The 15,096-nt window shown below is 46.2% G+C and overlaps 1 protein-coding gene across 9 annotated transcripts in view; it reads left to right on the forward strand.

Annotated features, from left to right (window-relative positions):
• POU2F2 (POU class 2 homeobox 2) overlaps window positions 1-13,699 on the forward strand; it is a 102,357-nt gene extending 88,658 nt beyond the window's left edge. For 8 of the 9 annotated variants that reach the window (XM_033158302.1, XM_033158305.1, XM_033158306.1 and 5 more), the window contains 9 exons: window positions 1,131-1,222; window positions 2,843-3,004; window positions 4,368-4,509; window positions 5,458-5,606; window positions 7,308-7,484; window positions 8,488-8,554; window positions 10,713-10,884; window positions 11,205-11,278; window positions 12,937-13,699. In XM_033158302.1, coding sequence (XP_033014193.1) covers window positions 1,131-1,222; window positions 2,843-3,004; window positions 4,368-4,509; window positions 5,458-5,606; window positions 7,308-7,484; window positions 8,488-8,554; window positions 10,713-10,884; window positions 11,205-11,278; window positions 12,937-13,289 — 1,388 coding nt within the window. In that variant the 3' untranslated portion in view covers window positions 13,290-13,699. The remainder of the gene's footprint in view (window positions 1-1,130; window positions 1,223-2,842; window positions 3,005-4,367; window positions 4,510-5,457; window positions 5,607-7,307; window positions 7,485-8,487; window positions 8,555-10,712; window positions 10,885-11,204; window positions 11,279-12,936) is intronic. The other variant, XM_033158310.1, reaches the window with a different exon arrangement.
• Window positions 13,700-15,096: the final 1,397 nt, after the last annotated feature.

The raw sequence follows: 15,096 nt of genomic DNA on the forward strand, positions 1-15,096 counted from the left end.
CCAACTTAGCCAATCAATAGTCAGGAATGGCAGAGTTGTAGTCCAGCAACATCTGAAGGACCACACATTCCTCAACCCTGTTGTAAGCCTTGGAAAAAAAACCTCCACTGTCAGCCTACATTCACTCACCCCACCCTCACCAAGCCCAGGCCTACCAGGAATTACCGGTATGTTCAGTGCTGAAAGGTGATAAAAGTAGGGGTGAATTGGTTCGCCAATTTTGCTTCCTCTCAATTTTTCATTTATTCCAATCATAAGTTTCCCCACCATTTTACAATAAAAAAAAGTCCTCATGAAAATTCTATCAACTTTTTTGTACAAATTTATCCTAATAAATATATTTTTGCAGAGCAATTTTCTTCATATAACGCTACATTTCTATGTTATTTTCACAAATATATGATTTTATATGCAGCCTTTACTCTCATATATGAATCTTAGTGCAAAATAACCTAGCTGGAGAACTGCGTTGCAGAATTTGGAGAAGTATGAATTTCAACAAATGTTTCAGTTTACACATTGTTTCAGAAAGTGTGAATTAAATAGGCTCACCTTCAAATTCCTCCCCAGTCTGCAAGAAAAGACAAACAACTGTGAAGAATAAAGAAGGCACATTTTCTAAATGCTGCAGTGTCCAACTAGGCTTTTTTCTTGTCTGCACATTTTCAGCAGTAGCTGCCATTGTGAATTATTATTTTCTCTACAGCCAATGAGGAGTAGGATTTTGTTGTTGTTTAGTCGTCTTAGTCATGTTCGACTCTCCGTGACCCCATGAACCAGAGCATGCCTTGGAAACTCTCACTTTCTTCCCAAAGCTTCTCCTTTTTTATGTCCATGGAGTTTTCTTGGCAAAATACTGGAGTAGTTTGCCAGTTCCTTCTCCAGGGCACAGCTCATAGCCTCTTGGAGTTATTCAAGCCCCTTCGCCACAACAAGGCAGTGATCCTGGAAGGGGTGTAGGATTTTACTTCGCTTAAATATCAACAGTGGAGGTTTTTAGGGGTCTGAAGAATGGCACCAAACTGGCAGATTTTTTATTCTGGGTTTGATCAGTAACTTTTCACATGGTGGAATAAGGTGGTGCTTGATTTTGTGAAGCTGAGCTGTTCGCTACGTCTTTTCCCTCACAGGGCTGCTCCCGACACCAAATCTCTTTCAGCTACCTCAGCAAAACCCAGGGAGCCTCCTGCCGAACCAGCCTCGTGCAGGACTCCCAGCACAGGTGAGTGAGTGGGTTCAGTGTATTAAAATACTCAGTGGGAATGCAGAGATTGCCAGCCCTGGTTTGGCAGTCTCATTCTTAATCTTTTAATATTGTACTCTTGTCTGCTCCAGTATATCTTGCTTTGAAGAAAAGACTGTTTCAACACAGTTAATGCAATGCAATGATTGTTTTGTCAGACCCTTGAAGGCAGTTTCGATCAGGAATTTATTTGTTTAGTACATTTACACCCCTTCCGTTATGGAACTTCATGGTGGTGTGCATGGGGGGTCCTTTCCCAGTCAGTCTTCCAACCATGCACTAACCAGACCTCTAGACCTGCTTAGCTTCAGCATGGTGGCTCTGTATCTTGTGCCCTGGGACTATGAGGGTTGTGATCACTCATCTCACCTTTGCCTCTGCTTAAACAGTTTTCCAGGTATTGTTTCAAAGATTTGCAGAAATGTCTGACCAGAGCCAACAATGGGATAAAAGTAATATGGTAATATGGACACCACCTGGGAAGCAGTGTCCTTTTGTCCCACTGCTTGGCCCGGGAGGCAGGGAGGGGGAAACCACTCTTTAGCGTTCAACTGAAGCACACAACAATTTGGGTTTTCTCCAGATTTGCTCCAGTTTGGAGCTGGAGTGCAGGATTTCCCTGGGAAAGGAGTGGGTCATGCAGAAGACCGCTTGGCCCCGTGCTTTCTATGCACAGACTGGTGAAAGTGTGGACGAGCCCTAAGCTGTTTCACTGAGGTCTTGTTCATACATTATTCTTTGCGTATCGAGGACCTCAATCCACCCCCCATTGACTTGACACAGGAAACAGATTTTTGGTTTGGGTTTTTGGCAAATAATTTAGGGCCACAACTTTATTTAAATACAAATTCGGTGAGTGGTTGCGTAGGCATTGGTTCAGACTACTGTCACACCGGGACAGAGGCTGGCCTAAAACCAGCGATTGGGAGAATGCGACTGAGGAGAGTTAAGGACCGGGGGGAAGCAACGCGTCCCTCTTCCTCAATGGTCCCGGGGACTCGGCTTATGGCCCTAACCCCTACCGGGGGCTTCGGACAAAGCATAAGAGTCGCCGGATTCCTTTAACGGAATTCCCAGCATCAACCTGATTCTGGATGGGCAGCGCCCAATCCAGCAATCCACACAGGAACCAATGCCTAACCGCCAACCTTACAAGTTGTGACAAGTTGCTACTGCAGTAGGCAAAACCAAAAGGCACAGCCAATCGGCCAGATGGACAAATTCCTACTGGGCCCCTGCAAAGCAGACGACCCCATGACAGGCAGAGCAAAGTCAAAGCAGAGGCCTAAGAAAAAAGGGGGGGGCGGGACGGGTGATCAGCAGCCGAAGCCAAGAGAAGGAACACCCTGCGTGCGGAGGCTTAAATAGGACGCTAAGCTGTCCATCACAAATTGCAACATTAACTTTTGCCCAGCAACTCCTAACTGACCATTAGCTACTAAGGCCGGCTACCGGCCCCACCCCCACAGGAAGGGATGTGTCTTGCCAGGTCCCGATCGCAACACGTGCTCTTACTCATGGTAGAACCCGATTTGCCTTCTGTTCGGTGCTTTCGTGCATCTTGGTTCAGCATTTCCATGTGTTCTTTCCGCTCCCCAGCAAGTGACTCGGCCTGGCCTCCCCGAGTCCCACCTCGCTCACTCGCAGCCGCCCAAATGCCTGGAGACCCCTTCACACCCTGAGGAGCCCAGTGACCTGGAGGAGCTGGAGCAGTTTGCCCGCACCTTCAAGCAGCGGCGTATCAAGCTGGGCTTCACACAGGTACAGGCCAAGGTGTCTGGCTTAGGCTAGTCCACAATGGAAAAGTGGGATGTTGTTGGTTTCCTTTAAGGGGGGCTGTGCCAGATATTGCCCTGTGAACATTTTCACTGTGAAATTATTGTTCCGTTTATTAAATTTCTATACTGTCCTCCATCCAAGGACTGCAGGACGGTTTACAGCATAAAAACACAAGAACACATAACATAATAACAAACAAAAACAAGAACAACTCTCCCCTCAGTTTAAAAGGCCTTCAATTGTTTAATTAGCCAAAGGCCTGGGAGAAGAGGAATGCTTTTGCCTGGCATCTAAAGATATGTAACGAAGGTGCCAAGCAAGCCTCTCTGGGGACAGCATTCCACAAGCAGGGAGCCAATGCAGAAAAGGCCTGTTCTCCTGTTGTCACCCTCCGGGGCTATTGTGGAGGAGGCACACAAAGAATCATAGAATGGTAGAGTTAGAAAGGATCCCAAGGGTCATCTAGTCCAACTGCCTGCAATGCAGGAAAGAGCCTCGGTTGATGATCGCAGGGTCCAGGTTGGTTCATATGAAAGAAGCATCAGGGATTGAGGTGGCAATGTTCCCTGGAAAAAAAGAGACTAAGGTCACTTCCAGATGACCTGTTAATTTGTGCAACCTTAACTTCCCTGTATGTGATGGGATCAAAAATAGTGACATTCTGGAAGTGACCCAAACATACATAGAACTAGGAGCAGCTGTAGAAAGTACATTCCACATGTTTGTTGCCATAAACGCAACCTTCTCTTTGGGATCAACCTGAGGAGTGAGGCAGAGATCAAGCCAGTTTGAATGCACAGCCTTAAGTATTTTATTTTATTTATTTAAAACACAGACTTTTTGACAACTTTTAGCCAAAAATGCCTCTCTAAGCAGTTTATAACCATCCACAGTACAAAACCAGTAATATTTTAAAGAACTTTTAAACAGTAGAAATACATTATAAAACAGTGGGTTGTATTCAGCAATTAGACCCACTGAAATCAGTGGACTGTGGTTAGTCTTGTATTTCAGTGGGTCTATTCAGAGTATGATGCAACCCATTCAATATTCCATTGAAGAGGAATAAAATCAGCCAGCCAACTAAAAATTCCATAATCTAAAACATACTGGGTGAAAGAAAAAGGTTTTAAACATGTACTGAAGAGAAGAAAATGTTGGTGTCACCTGTACCTCCCTGAGGGGAATATTCTACAGTTGAGGCACCCTCTGATGTTTATACCTGGTATATTTCTGCTAAAGATGGAACTTGGAGAAGGGCCTCCTTTGATTATCTTAATGCCCTGGCAGGTTGTATGTTCTTGGTAACAGCTTCTCTCCCCACCCCCGTCTCTCTCCTCCACAGGGTGATGTGGGGCTGGCCATGGGGAAGCTTTATGGGAATGACTTCAGCCAGACAACCATCTCGCGCTTTGAGGCACTCAATCTCAGCTTTAAGAACATGTGCAAACTCAAACCTCTACTGGAGAAATGGCTCAATGATGCTGGTAAGTGGAGAGGAGGAAGCGAGCATGAAGAAGCTGAGGTCTGCTGGAGGAGGAGTTAAGGCCTCTTAGAGGCAAAAATAAAAGAGCTTTTGGTGGTGAGTGGGAACAAGTGATTAGAGGGAAGGTGGAGCTCAAGATCTGAGATATTTTCTGCTGAGGAAGCTAAGCCCTGATTGAGTTGGTGGAGAGGAAAGATGTGGAAATGAGCAGCTGTGAGGGAAATCATTGTCAGGGCTGGGGAGAGCCTAACGGAATAGAAAAGACTGACTTATTTTCTAAGAATGGTCCCCACATGTCTGGCTTAATGCAGGTGTCAGATAGGCCTGAACAGGCCTTTGGGGAGCTGGTGGGTGGACGGGGGCCTGGCCCAAGCCTCCAATGACAGAGGGGGAGAATGCTAACCAGGCCTTGAGGAAAATTCTCTTTATGGGCTCAAAGTTCTGCAGGTTACTTCCCAGTAAGGCAGAGCATGGGAAAGTATTTCCTCATTTGCTTAATCAGCATATACCTTCAACTTTAAAATTGCCCCTTGACTGCTACTAAGATAGATCTTCAAAGGTTTTGTTTTCTGAGCTGAGAAACTACTGTTACACAAGCTGCTTAAAAGCCAATCCCAGTGTGAACTCTCTAAAGCAGGACTCCAACATAGCCCCCTCCAGGTGTTGCTAAATTCCCATCAGCCCCAGCCAGCATGAACAGTGGCCACAGATTGTGGGAGTTGTAGTCTCAACAACATCTGGAGGGCACCATCTCTAAAGTCACAAGGAGATGGCAGAGAGGCAAGGGAATGGTGTCACTTCTCAAGGCAAGCAAGTGGAAACTGGGCCCAGTAGAGGGAAGGGTGAATACAGCGGAACTGGATCAAGTCACAGGATGGAGGTGACACACCAGATGGGGGGATGATGTTTGCAGGGCGACTAAATGGCTCCTCCACACCTCATGTTTCAGAGACAATGTCTGTGGACTCCACACTTCCCAGCCCCAACCAGCTGAGCAGTCCCAACATGGGCTTTGATGGGCTGCCAGGCCGGCGCCGCAAGAAACGGACCAGCATTGAGACCAATGTCCGCTTCGCATTGGAAAAAAGCTTTCTCGCGGTGAGGCATTTCCCATTGCCCAGCTCCCCATGTACCTACAGAGTGATATGAAAAAGCCATGTTTCAAATTCCTGTTCTCCTGCGAAACTCTGACCTTGGCTAGTCACAGTTCCTCACCGAACCCACATCTCAAGGCTGCTGTAAGGACAGAAGTAGATAAGCCCATGCATGGGCCACCCCGGTTTTATTCTCAGGAAGTGTGTTGCATATAAGTAAATGAATAAAGACAAAATTAAGCAATTTTACAATGTGTTCATTTAGATTGTATATCGCTTCCCAAGGCTTTCAGCAGCTTTTCCTTATCTCTAGTTCTTCATGGGGGAAAAGCTGTTGGGGGAAAAGGCCATTCTTATTGCCCTTGGCAGCAATTGCAAGAAAATCAGGGGTTATGCCAGGGAATAGGAATCTGAGGGACCAAGGCAAGGGTGGGGAACCTTTTTTCAAAGTAAGGGCCACATTCCCTTCTGGGCAACCTTCCAAGGGCCATGTTAGTGGTGGGTGGGGCCAGAGGCAAAAGTGAGTGAGGCAAATGTACATAATAAACCTTTGTACAGTAGGCAACTTTCTATACACTCCTCTCTAACCTCAACCCAGGCAAGCAAGAGGCATTATCTGAGTTCGGTGACTCATTCCTGCTGGGCAAAAAACACTTGTGAGAATCAAGGCCAGTGATGCATGTGGCCTGGAGAAAGGACGCATAGCCAGAGAGAGTGGCATGGAGGAGGCTTACATTCGGCGCTAGATCCTGAGGTTTCTCATCCCTGGACCAGGCATGAGTCAGAATCAAAGAAAACACGAGAGCCAGGAAATCCACTTTGCTCTGGCAAACTCCTGACCCAAACAGGAAGCCCTCTATAGCTCTTCCTATTTAGGAGGGCCCAATGGCCATCCTAGGAAGAGCTTGAGAAGACTTCATTGCCCTACCTAGAAGGTGCTCCAAACTGCTGCTCTGGTGGCTCACAAAGAGCCAAGGGCTCCTGGTTTTAGCCCAGGTAATTAATGACACTCCTATTTTACAATAGGGGAAACCAAGGCTGAGAGAGTATGACTTGGCCCAAAGTCTTTATGCCAGTCTTTGGCTGAGCTGCCACTCGAACCCAGGTCTCCCAAATGAATGGCTGACTCTCTTCCCATTTGATTCCAGCTGATGGAGGTGTGCACACACCATACATTTAAAGCACATTACTTCCCGCAGAGAATCCTGGCAGCCGCAGTTCACCACCCACACCACTACAGTTCCAAGGATTCTTGAAAAACCATGTGCTTTAAATCTGTATTTAAATGCAAGGTGTGTACACAGCCTAGGTGTGTGTTCTGGGTTGTTTTTAAAGTTCATTTAACTCTCTTGCATTTAACTGATACGTCAGCTTAAGCCTCATGTTATTGGTTGTCAGAAGCAAAGGCAGGGAAATTCTCAGCAGGATGACATTTTGTCATGCACTGTGTACCAGAAAGAGCAGAGAAAGTGACACAGAGCAGCAGCAGTTCTGTGCCTCATCCTTTCTAGTTTCATCCGCTGCCTGTATTTCAGGTTCACGTGATAGTTTGGCAGCAGATCTAACATTCTTTAGAATGAGTAGAACAGCCCCCTACATGTTTCTATGATTTGTTTTGTTTCGTTCCTGTTGGGACTCTATGCTGTGACTTGCCCCAGTGTCACACCATCCTGTGTCCCCCCCAACACCTTTCCCCAAACTGCAGAACCAGAAGCCTACCTCAGAGGAGATCCTACTTATTGCCGAGCAACTGAACATGGAGAAGGAGGTGATTCGCGTCTGGTTCTGCAACCGCCGCCAGAAAGAGAAGCGGATCAACCCCTGCAGCTCTGCTCCCATGTTGCCTGCCCAGGGCAAGCCACCTGGCTACAGCCCTCACATGGTACGTTCACCCCCCCCCCCGCACAAAACTCCATGGAATATGCCTGTATGGAACATGCCTTCTGTGCTGTGCAGGTGAGGGCCTCTTGCAGATACCATCTTATCAGGGTGTCCATTCTGCACAATAGTTGAATTTGGCCTTTGGAGCTTATTTATTTCAGTAAAATTATATGCCACTTGCTTTTTTTGTAATCCTCAAAGCATTTTACAAAAAAGCAATAAAATTTATCGCTTTAAAAAAAAGATAAAAGCAACTGTTTAAAACTTTCAAAAAAATTACCTACCTGTTAAATATTGGACAGGTGCTAGCTCTGTTTGTCTTTTTGGCACCTACTGAAGACTTTCCTCTTCCAGCAAGCCTTTTAATTAGTGGCCTTTATCCAAGTCTGCATATGTGTCAGGATTATTTCTAAGATGCTTTAATAGTGCTACTTTTTCTGAATTTGCTGCCCTGGGCTCCTTTCAGAGAATAGACATTTAATAAATAAAAATGAATAAAATTTATTTTCTTCTGCATTGCACATTTAATCATACACTTAGCTTCACAGTTTGAAGTGTGAACCCCACCCCCACTACTTCCCCCCAATAGACAATGCCTACATTACTTGCCCCCCCATATGATACATAACTTCCTTCCTTTTACATGATGCATATATTGCACTCATACAAAACTCTGCCTACCTACCTGATCTTCTTTCACTGCAACTTCACTGAGCTTGCATTTACCAATCCACTTACCACCCCATTTGATAAAACCATACATGGTACAAACTTTCCAGGTCCCTAGGCTTCTTACCTTAACTTCCTCAAATTATATACATTCCTATTGGTCACGTTACAGAATCTAACAGTGTCTAACATACTTAAATTGTTCATGAGTGACGCCCCAGCCTAGTCTGCTAGTGGCATCTTAGAGATGATCCCCAGTCAGGGGAGAAAGGTCTTTATGTGGATTTTATCCATTGTGTCTCTGACAGTCCGTTTCTCTGCTGCATCTCCTTCAGGTGACCAGCCCAGGCACCGGCACAAGTCTGCCCCTCTCCCAGGCTTCCAGTAGTCTGAGCACAACAGGTAGTTGTCTTTTGGTGACACATTCCCTTCTCCCTGGGACCCCCCTTCCCTTTGCCTCCTTCTAGCACAGCTGTCCAGTGGTGGGCTGCTGAGAGCTCAAGGTATTGAGGTTGTGGGAATGACACAAGAGCAGTCTGTTGGGTTATGAGTGAGAATGCATCCTTATGTTAGACTTCCAAAGGCCCAAGCGCTTTTGAGGACCCACTCTGGGCACTTGCAAAATGCTTACAGCCATTCAAAGCACCTGCTGCCTCCATTGCCACCTCCTTCCCTAGCCCTGACCTGTATATCTTACCTTGGCACAGCAAGAGGTGGCAATGGCAGAGAAGGCAGCAGGTGTTCCAGAGGCCCCAGGAGAGCATGTTTCCATGCCAGGGAAGGACTGGGACTACCAGGTAAGAAAATGCTGCTATGCACGTATTATTCACTTGAAATGATGGGACTAGTTGTCCCAGTCCCATACCTGGTGTGGAAACGGTGCAACACTCTCGTGCTCTCCTTTTAGCTCTGCAAAATGTACTTCTTGCTACATGCTTAAGGGGACTTGGAAGCAAGACTTGGAGTGCTAGTGAGGCCAAAAAGAGCACAAGAAAGTTGTGCTTTGCTCCCCCTGCTGCTACCACGTACCCCACACACTGGGAAATTGCCTCCGAATTGTGATGACCTGGCACTTGTAATGCCGCTGGCAATGCTATGGCAGATGCAGACATAGGAATTGTGTCAAACTTGGTGAGATCTGCAGCGTGGATTCTGGGGTGATGCTCAGCCAATGTTCCATCAGCAGGTGATGGCAGTTGTATTGTCTGGTTACACCACAGCATAAAACCAATGCGAAGCCGTCCAACCTGAGCTAGTGCTGATATATTCAATGACATGTTAGCGCATGGATATGTGCAACAACATCCAACAATAACATATTTTTTCTTTTAATGAAAAACAGTCTTAGGAGGCTGCAATTTTTGACAGACAAATGACATGTGACAAGGAGGATCTTAACTATTGGTGTGATTGTTATTTTTATGCTCAAAAGCATATGCACTTAGCTGGCTTAGCTCTCCATAGCTCTCCTGATGTGTTTACCCCTGCAAAATCTCATGTGGCATTCTGCAGAGGGAAAAGCTGTTTTGGAGAAACTGTCTTAACTATTTGGATGAAACACAGAGGGCTTATCCACACTTCCCTTTTGTCCCGCTCTTTGCAGACACAGGTCTATGCTTAAAAGGTCAATGCCTCTGGATCTTTCTCTGCAAAAACCTGCTCTTTAGTACTTTTGTAAAGCAAACGTCAATTTGGGTTTCCTGCAGATTTTCATTTACTCCGATTGAGCGTTAAAGAGCAGGTTTTTGCAGAGAAAGCTTTGCAGCAAAAAAAAAAAAAGTGTGTTTGTGTGTGCTTCGACACAGAGTTTTAAAGTGTGGACTGTGCATGGAATCAACATTGGGCTGCTGGTAGCAGAGGGACTCAGCAGCAGCAGCGGTTTCAGCTGCAATATACTGCCAGATGAAGCTGCTATCACTCCGCCTTTCATACCACAGAGGGAGGAGTGAGCTGTATTGCAAGGCCAATACAGCTTGTTCCTCCCTTGGCTTCTTTAAACCTGTCCCCAGCTGAGCGAGCCCTGATGCTTTGCGCACAAGCTGGAGAAGCATAGGGCTTGCTCAGCTGGGGGGGGGCAGGAGCAGTTTAATGCTCAGCTTGGGGGGGAGCCTTCCCACCCCCCAGCTGAGCCTCGCAAAAAAGCTTCACAAACAAGTTGTCACAGCTTGCAAGGTGCTGGGGGTGAAAGTGTCTCTGCTCTTGCAGTGAGAGCTGCGGCAGTTTCACCCCACACCTCACTGTATCCAGTAGTAGCAAGATCTAAATTTTAATTACCTGCTCTGCAAAGATGTACCTAGTTTTGTCTTGACTCTGAACATTCAGGGAATGGAATGTCACACTGAGCTTCAAAGGAACTTGGAAACATGTAGAGATCTTGCACTTCTGGGTGCTCTGAAGTTCAGCATGTCGTTAGGGGGATGCCCTCTCTGGGGGGAGAGGCAGAGTTGGTGCAGCTCCAAATAATGGTTGGCTACCATGCCTGTGGGCTCCTGCTTCTGACCACCAGCAAAATGGAGCCTTGGCATCTCTCCTTCACTTTCTTTGCTCTTCTTTTGGACAGTTACTACCTTGTCCCCCACAGTCTGCTCCCTGACCCCCAGTCGGACAGCGGTGGGAGCAGGGGGCACCACCCTCAACTCGGTCACGCCACCCCCAAGCAACAGCACAAATCCCAGCCCCCAGAGCAGCAGTCACCCAGCTATCAGCTTGCAAGGCCTGAATCCCAGTACGGGGTAAGTGGTGTGGGAGAGAAAGGTCTTTTTTTTGGGGGGGGGGGTTTCCAGCTTCCTCAATGGTTGGACTGTGGGAGAAGAGATTTGATCCTGGCTAGGCTCACACCGTTAGAGGGAGGGGACCTTGGGGGACATAACCCAAACAGTAAGGGAATTAGAACTCACCTGAAATAATAGAATCTCCATAAAACGATGTCCCACACGTCATTTTAAGCTACCTTCTGGACCCATTTTGAAGAGGTGATTGAGGTGGGTGGGGCACTCTAATGTTTGCACTGTAGATCCCCAACTTTAACCTGCTGCCTCTGGTTTGATTTCAGAAGCACAGTGCTAGGGGTGAATGCAGGGTTAAACCCAGCGCTAATGGCCACCAACCCGCTGGCCACCATACAAGGTTTGTGAAAAAGAAGATCAGACATGATGTCATCACTGCCATTTGCTCCACTGGCCTGTCTGTACAAGTGTGTGTGTGTGTGTGTGAGAGAGAGAGAGAGAGAGAGAGAGAAGCAAAAAGTGTGTGTATGTGAACATACTTGTATACACACAGAAAGAATACATAAAGCGGAAACACAGCCATTCTTCAAAACTGATTACATATTAGGAGAAATTCACACTAAAACATTGGTGAATTTTCATGAGGATTAAAAAAAAAATTAAATCACAAACTAATGTGGAGAACTGAATTTAAGAATGGGGAAATGAGAGACAGAAAAATTGACATATTCACTCATTCCTATTCTCAACAGGTGGCAGCATTGAGCCAACCATGATTTTCTCTGCCTACTTCTTTCAGTTTACCCAAGTTGTCTGCTCACTGAGGTCATCATATGGCACAGGGTCTGTGATGTGTCCAAGGCTGAAGTCCAGCATCCTGTTCCCCACACTGACCAGCCAGAAATCACACTTGTAGAAGTGCCTAAAACCAGCCTGTACAACTGGTTATCCACCATGCCCAATGCAGTCATGCACAACGGCTTATCAGAGACTCATTGAAACCAGTTTTTAATGCCTGCTTGGAACTACAAAAATGGGATTGTCAAGCCCATGGCGCATCACTGGTGTGCCCGTGTTTTGCCTTGATGGGTCACAGATTGAGCAGATAAAGCTGTCTTGCCCTGAATCAAACGCCTGGTCTGTCTAGCCCAGGGTTGTCTATTCAAACAGCAGCTCCTATAGGATTCAAACAGGGTTCTTTCAACCCTGAGATCCTTTTAGATGGAGGTGCAGTGCATTGAAACTGTGTCCTTCTGTAGGCAAGGCATGTGTTCTACCACTGAGTTAGGGCCCATCCCCATGTGCATGCCTGTCTTTAAAAAGGCCTCCCCCTCTGATTTTAAGCATGAAACATTTGAGTCTAGGTGAAAGTGTATGTGAGCTGCTGTGCAAATGTCGTGTGGATGCGCATGGGTGCAACAGGTCAGTAGAGTCCCTCACAACCTTCCTCTCATTCCTGTTGAGGTCTCTTCTCCATCCCATCCCTTAGCTTACCTATGGTAGAAAGCATTCTACTTCATAACATCCGTCTGTAACATTGCACCTGCTAATCATCTGTGCTCACCGTTCTCTCCACACACCATGTGTCTTTTCTATGTGAAACGTGCTGGGGGAGGGAGACGGCAATGTGGAGCTGTGGTTGGGAGCAGGTGTCGTTTGAACTGCAGCTGTGCTGAAATGTGCTGCTGCCATTTTGTCACGGTGGGGGGCCTCGGAGGCACATGAGAAAATAACGAGTGGTCTGATGAGAGATGACCCCCGCATCAACACATCAAGAAGACAGCCACAGCGCTAATGCAGTTCCTCTGGGCCCATTGCATGCTGGAGGCTGGGATAGCTCAGTCAGAAGAACATGAGACCCTTAGTCTCAGAGTCGTGGGTTCGAGCCCCACGTTGGGCAAAAGAGTCCTGCATTGCAGGGGGTTGGACTAGATGACCCCCGTGGTCCCTTCCAACTCTACACTTCTATGTTTCTACGATTCTGTGACCAGAAGCTACTGGCATCATGCTGGTGCACATGTGCCCTAACTACTGTTCTTTCCCCCTCCTCCTTTGCAGCATTGGCCAGTGGTGGAAGCCTGCCAATTACCAGCCTTGATGCCAGTGGTAACTTGGTCTTCAGTACCAGCGGAGGCACGACTGGAAGCCAGAGCATCGTGACTTCGTCGCTCTTCCTCAACCATGCAGGCCTGCCCTTGCTGAGTGCTGCCCCGGGAGGCGTGGGGTTGGTGTCGGCGGCAGCTGCTGCTGTGGCTGCCTCCATGCCCAGCAAGTCGCCCACCCTGACCTCCTCCTCTTCTTCCTCCTCTTCCTCCTCCTCCTGTTCCTCATGCAGCTCCTCCAGCGAAGTGGCGCAGACTCTGGGGCAGGCTGGTCCCGGGTCCACCGAGCCGGATGCCAAGACGGAATGAGGGCTGAGGGGGGAGCACCCTCCCCGCCTTCTCGACACGTGGGGGTAGTAAGGAGCGGACGTACAAACCGACGAGTGAAACCAAAAAAAAAAACCAAACAAAGAATTGTCAGCAACAGCCAAACGAAAAACCAACCAAAAAATAACCCAAAGCAACCAAACAAGCAAAGCAAAAAGGGACAAAGGAAGAAACCAAAAAGAATTCCCCAAACTTTTAGCGTTTATTTTTTTTCCTTTTTTCTTTTTCCCCTCCGATGTTCAGAACCAAATGCCTTGCAAAAGGTGACTTTGTCAATTGTTTGCTTGAATTATTTTCATTGAGTTCTCTTTATTTCTTATTCGCTAGTTTCCTGGACAGTTTCAGAAAGGAAACAAATAAATGGGGATCGGTTGTTCTTTTTTTTTTTTTTTTTTGTAAGAAAAAGAAAAAAAGAAAAAACACATTTAAAATCCTTATGGGGAAAACGAATCTCACACCAAAAATCACCAGTCCTAGCTTCACCCAAAGCTTTTTACAGACTTTTCTAACTTCTGTGTCTGGTCGAATGTCTTTCAAAACTCTTATTTATTCTTATTTATTCTTTTACTTTTCTTTGGGATCCAGAAAGGGTTGGACAGGGTGGGGGTATATTGGTTTAATTTCAGGATCTTGCTATAAATATTTCCCTCCCTTTTTAAATGCTAAAATAATATCCTTTTCTGCTGTGTTTTTTAGAACAAACTTTATAGTTTAGAGGGATTCTCATGAGATATGAAGGCTAGGGTTTTCAAAAGGCAATAATGAGAATTAGGTACCAACTTCCCATGATGGTTTCCTAACTGATGTCCTGCAATCATCCCCCCCCCCACATCTCTGCTTCTACCTGACTCAGCCTTGCAGTGAACTAAAAAAAAAATACCCCAAAAACCTCTAGACCACAGCATCCTTTAACCAGCTTGCTTGCCAATGCATTCCTACATATATAGCCATTTCTGGCTTGAAAGGAGAGCTGCTGCTGGTGGCAAAACTGCTCCCTGCCTAGTTCCTTACCTCTCTGATTTCGATTCATCATAAGACCAGAGTAACTAGTGCCTGGGTGAGAACTCTGTGCCCCTTCAGAGGTTGCTGTACTATATATCCCATCATCCCTGAGCATTGGCCATGCTTGCTGGGGCTGATGAGAGCTGGAGTCCAGGAACATTTTGAGGGCCACAGTTTCCCCATCCTGATCTAGTGTATCAAATGCAGATGGAGGAGCCTAGGCATTGCCCTCTCTGTTACCCCACTGAGGACGGAATGAATTGCATTCATTCAGGAGTAAGCTTATTAGTAACACCTGGGTTACTCACTGGGTACAAAATGTAAATACTCATGTCTTTGCAAGACAAGAAGCCTTATTGAAAGTCTCAGCCTTCAACTGTTTCAGGGTGGACAGCACTAAACGTGTACATTTTGTTTTATCAGCTTTTTCTTTCTTTCACCAGTGTTCAATTTTTCTGTAGCTTTTCTTCGCTAAATTGATTTTTGCCTGGGGGTTAGTATCAGGGGTTATTTTTCTGAAAACAGGGGATGTGTAATTTTTATTCTTATTATTTTTATTTTTATATCTGTGTTCTGAAAAAATAATAATACTCATATTCCAGTGCCTGACAAAAACCAAAACAAAACAAAAAAATGGGAATTGCAGCATTCTTTACATTTTCCAGAAAAAAAACCAAAAATTGATAGACATCACTACAGAAAACAACAAGATGAAGACCACTGGGGAATAAAAATAAAACCACAGAAGAGGGATAAAAATCCCCCCTTTTATGTGGCTCACAGAGAC

Source organism: Lacerta agilis, chromosome 8 (genome assembly GCF_009819535.1).
Source record: "Lacerta agilis isolate rLacAgi1 chromosome 8, rLacAgi1.pri, whole genome shotgun sequence".
Classification (NCBI taxonomy): Eukaryota; Metazoa; Chordata; class Lepidosauria; order Squamata; family Lacertidae; genus Lacerta; species Lacerta agilis.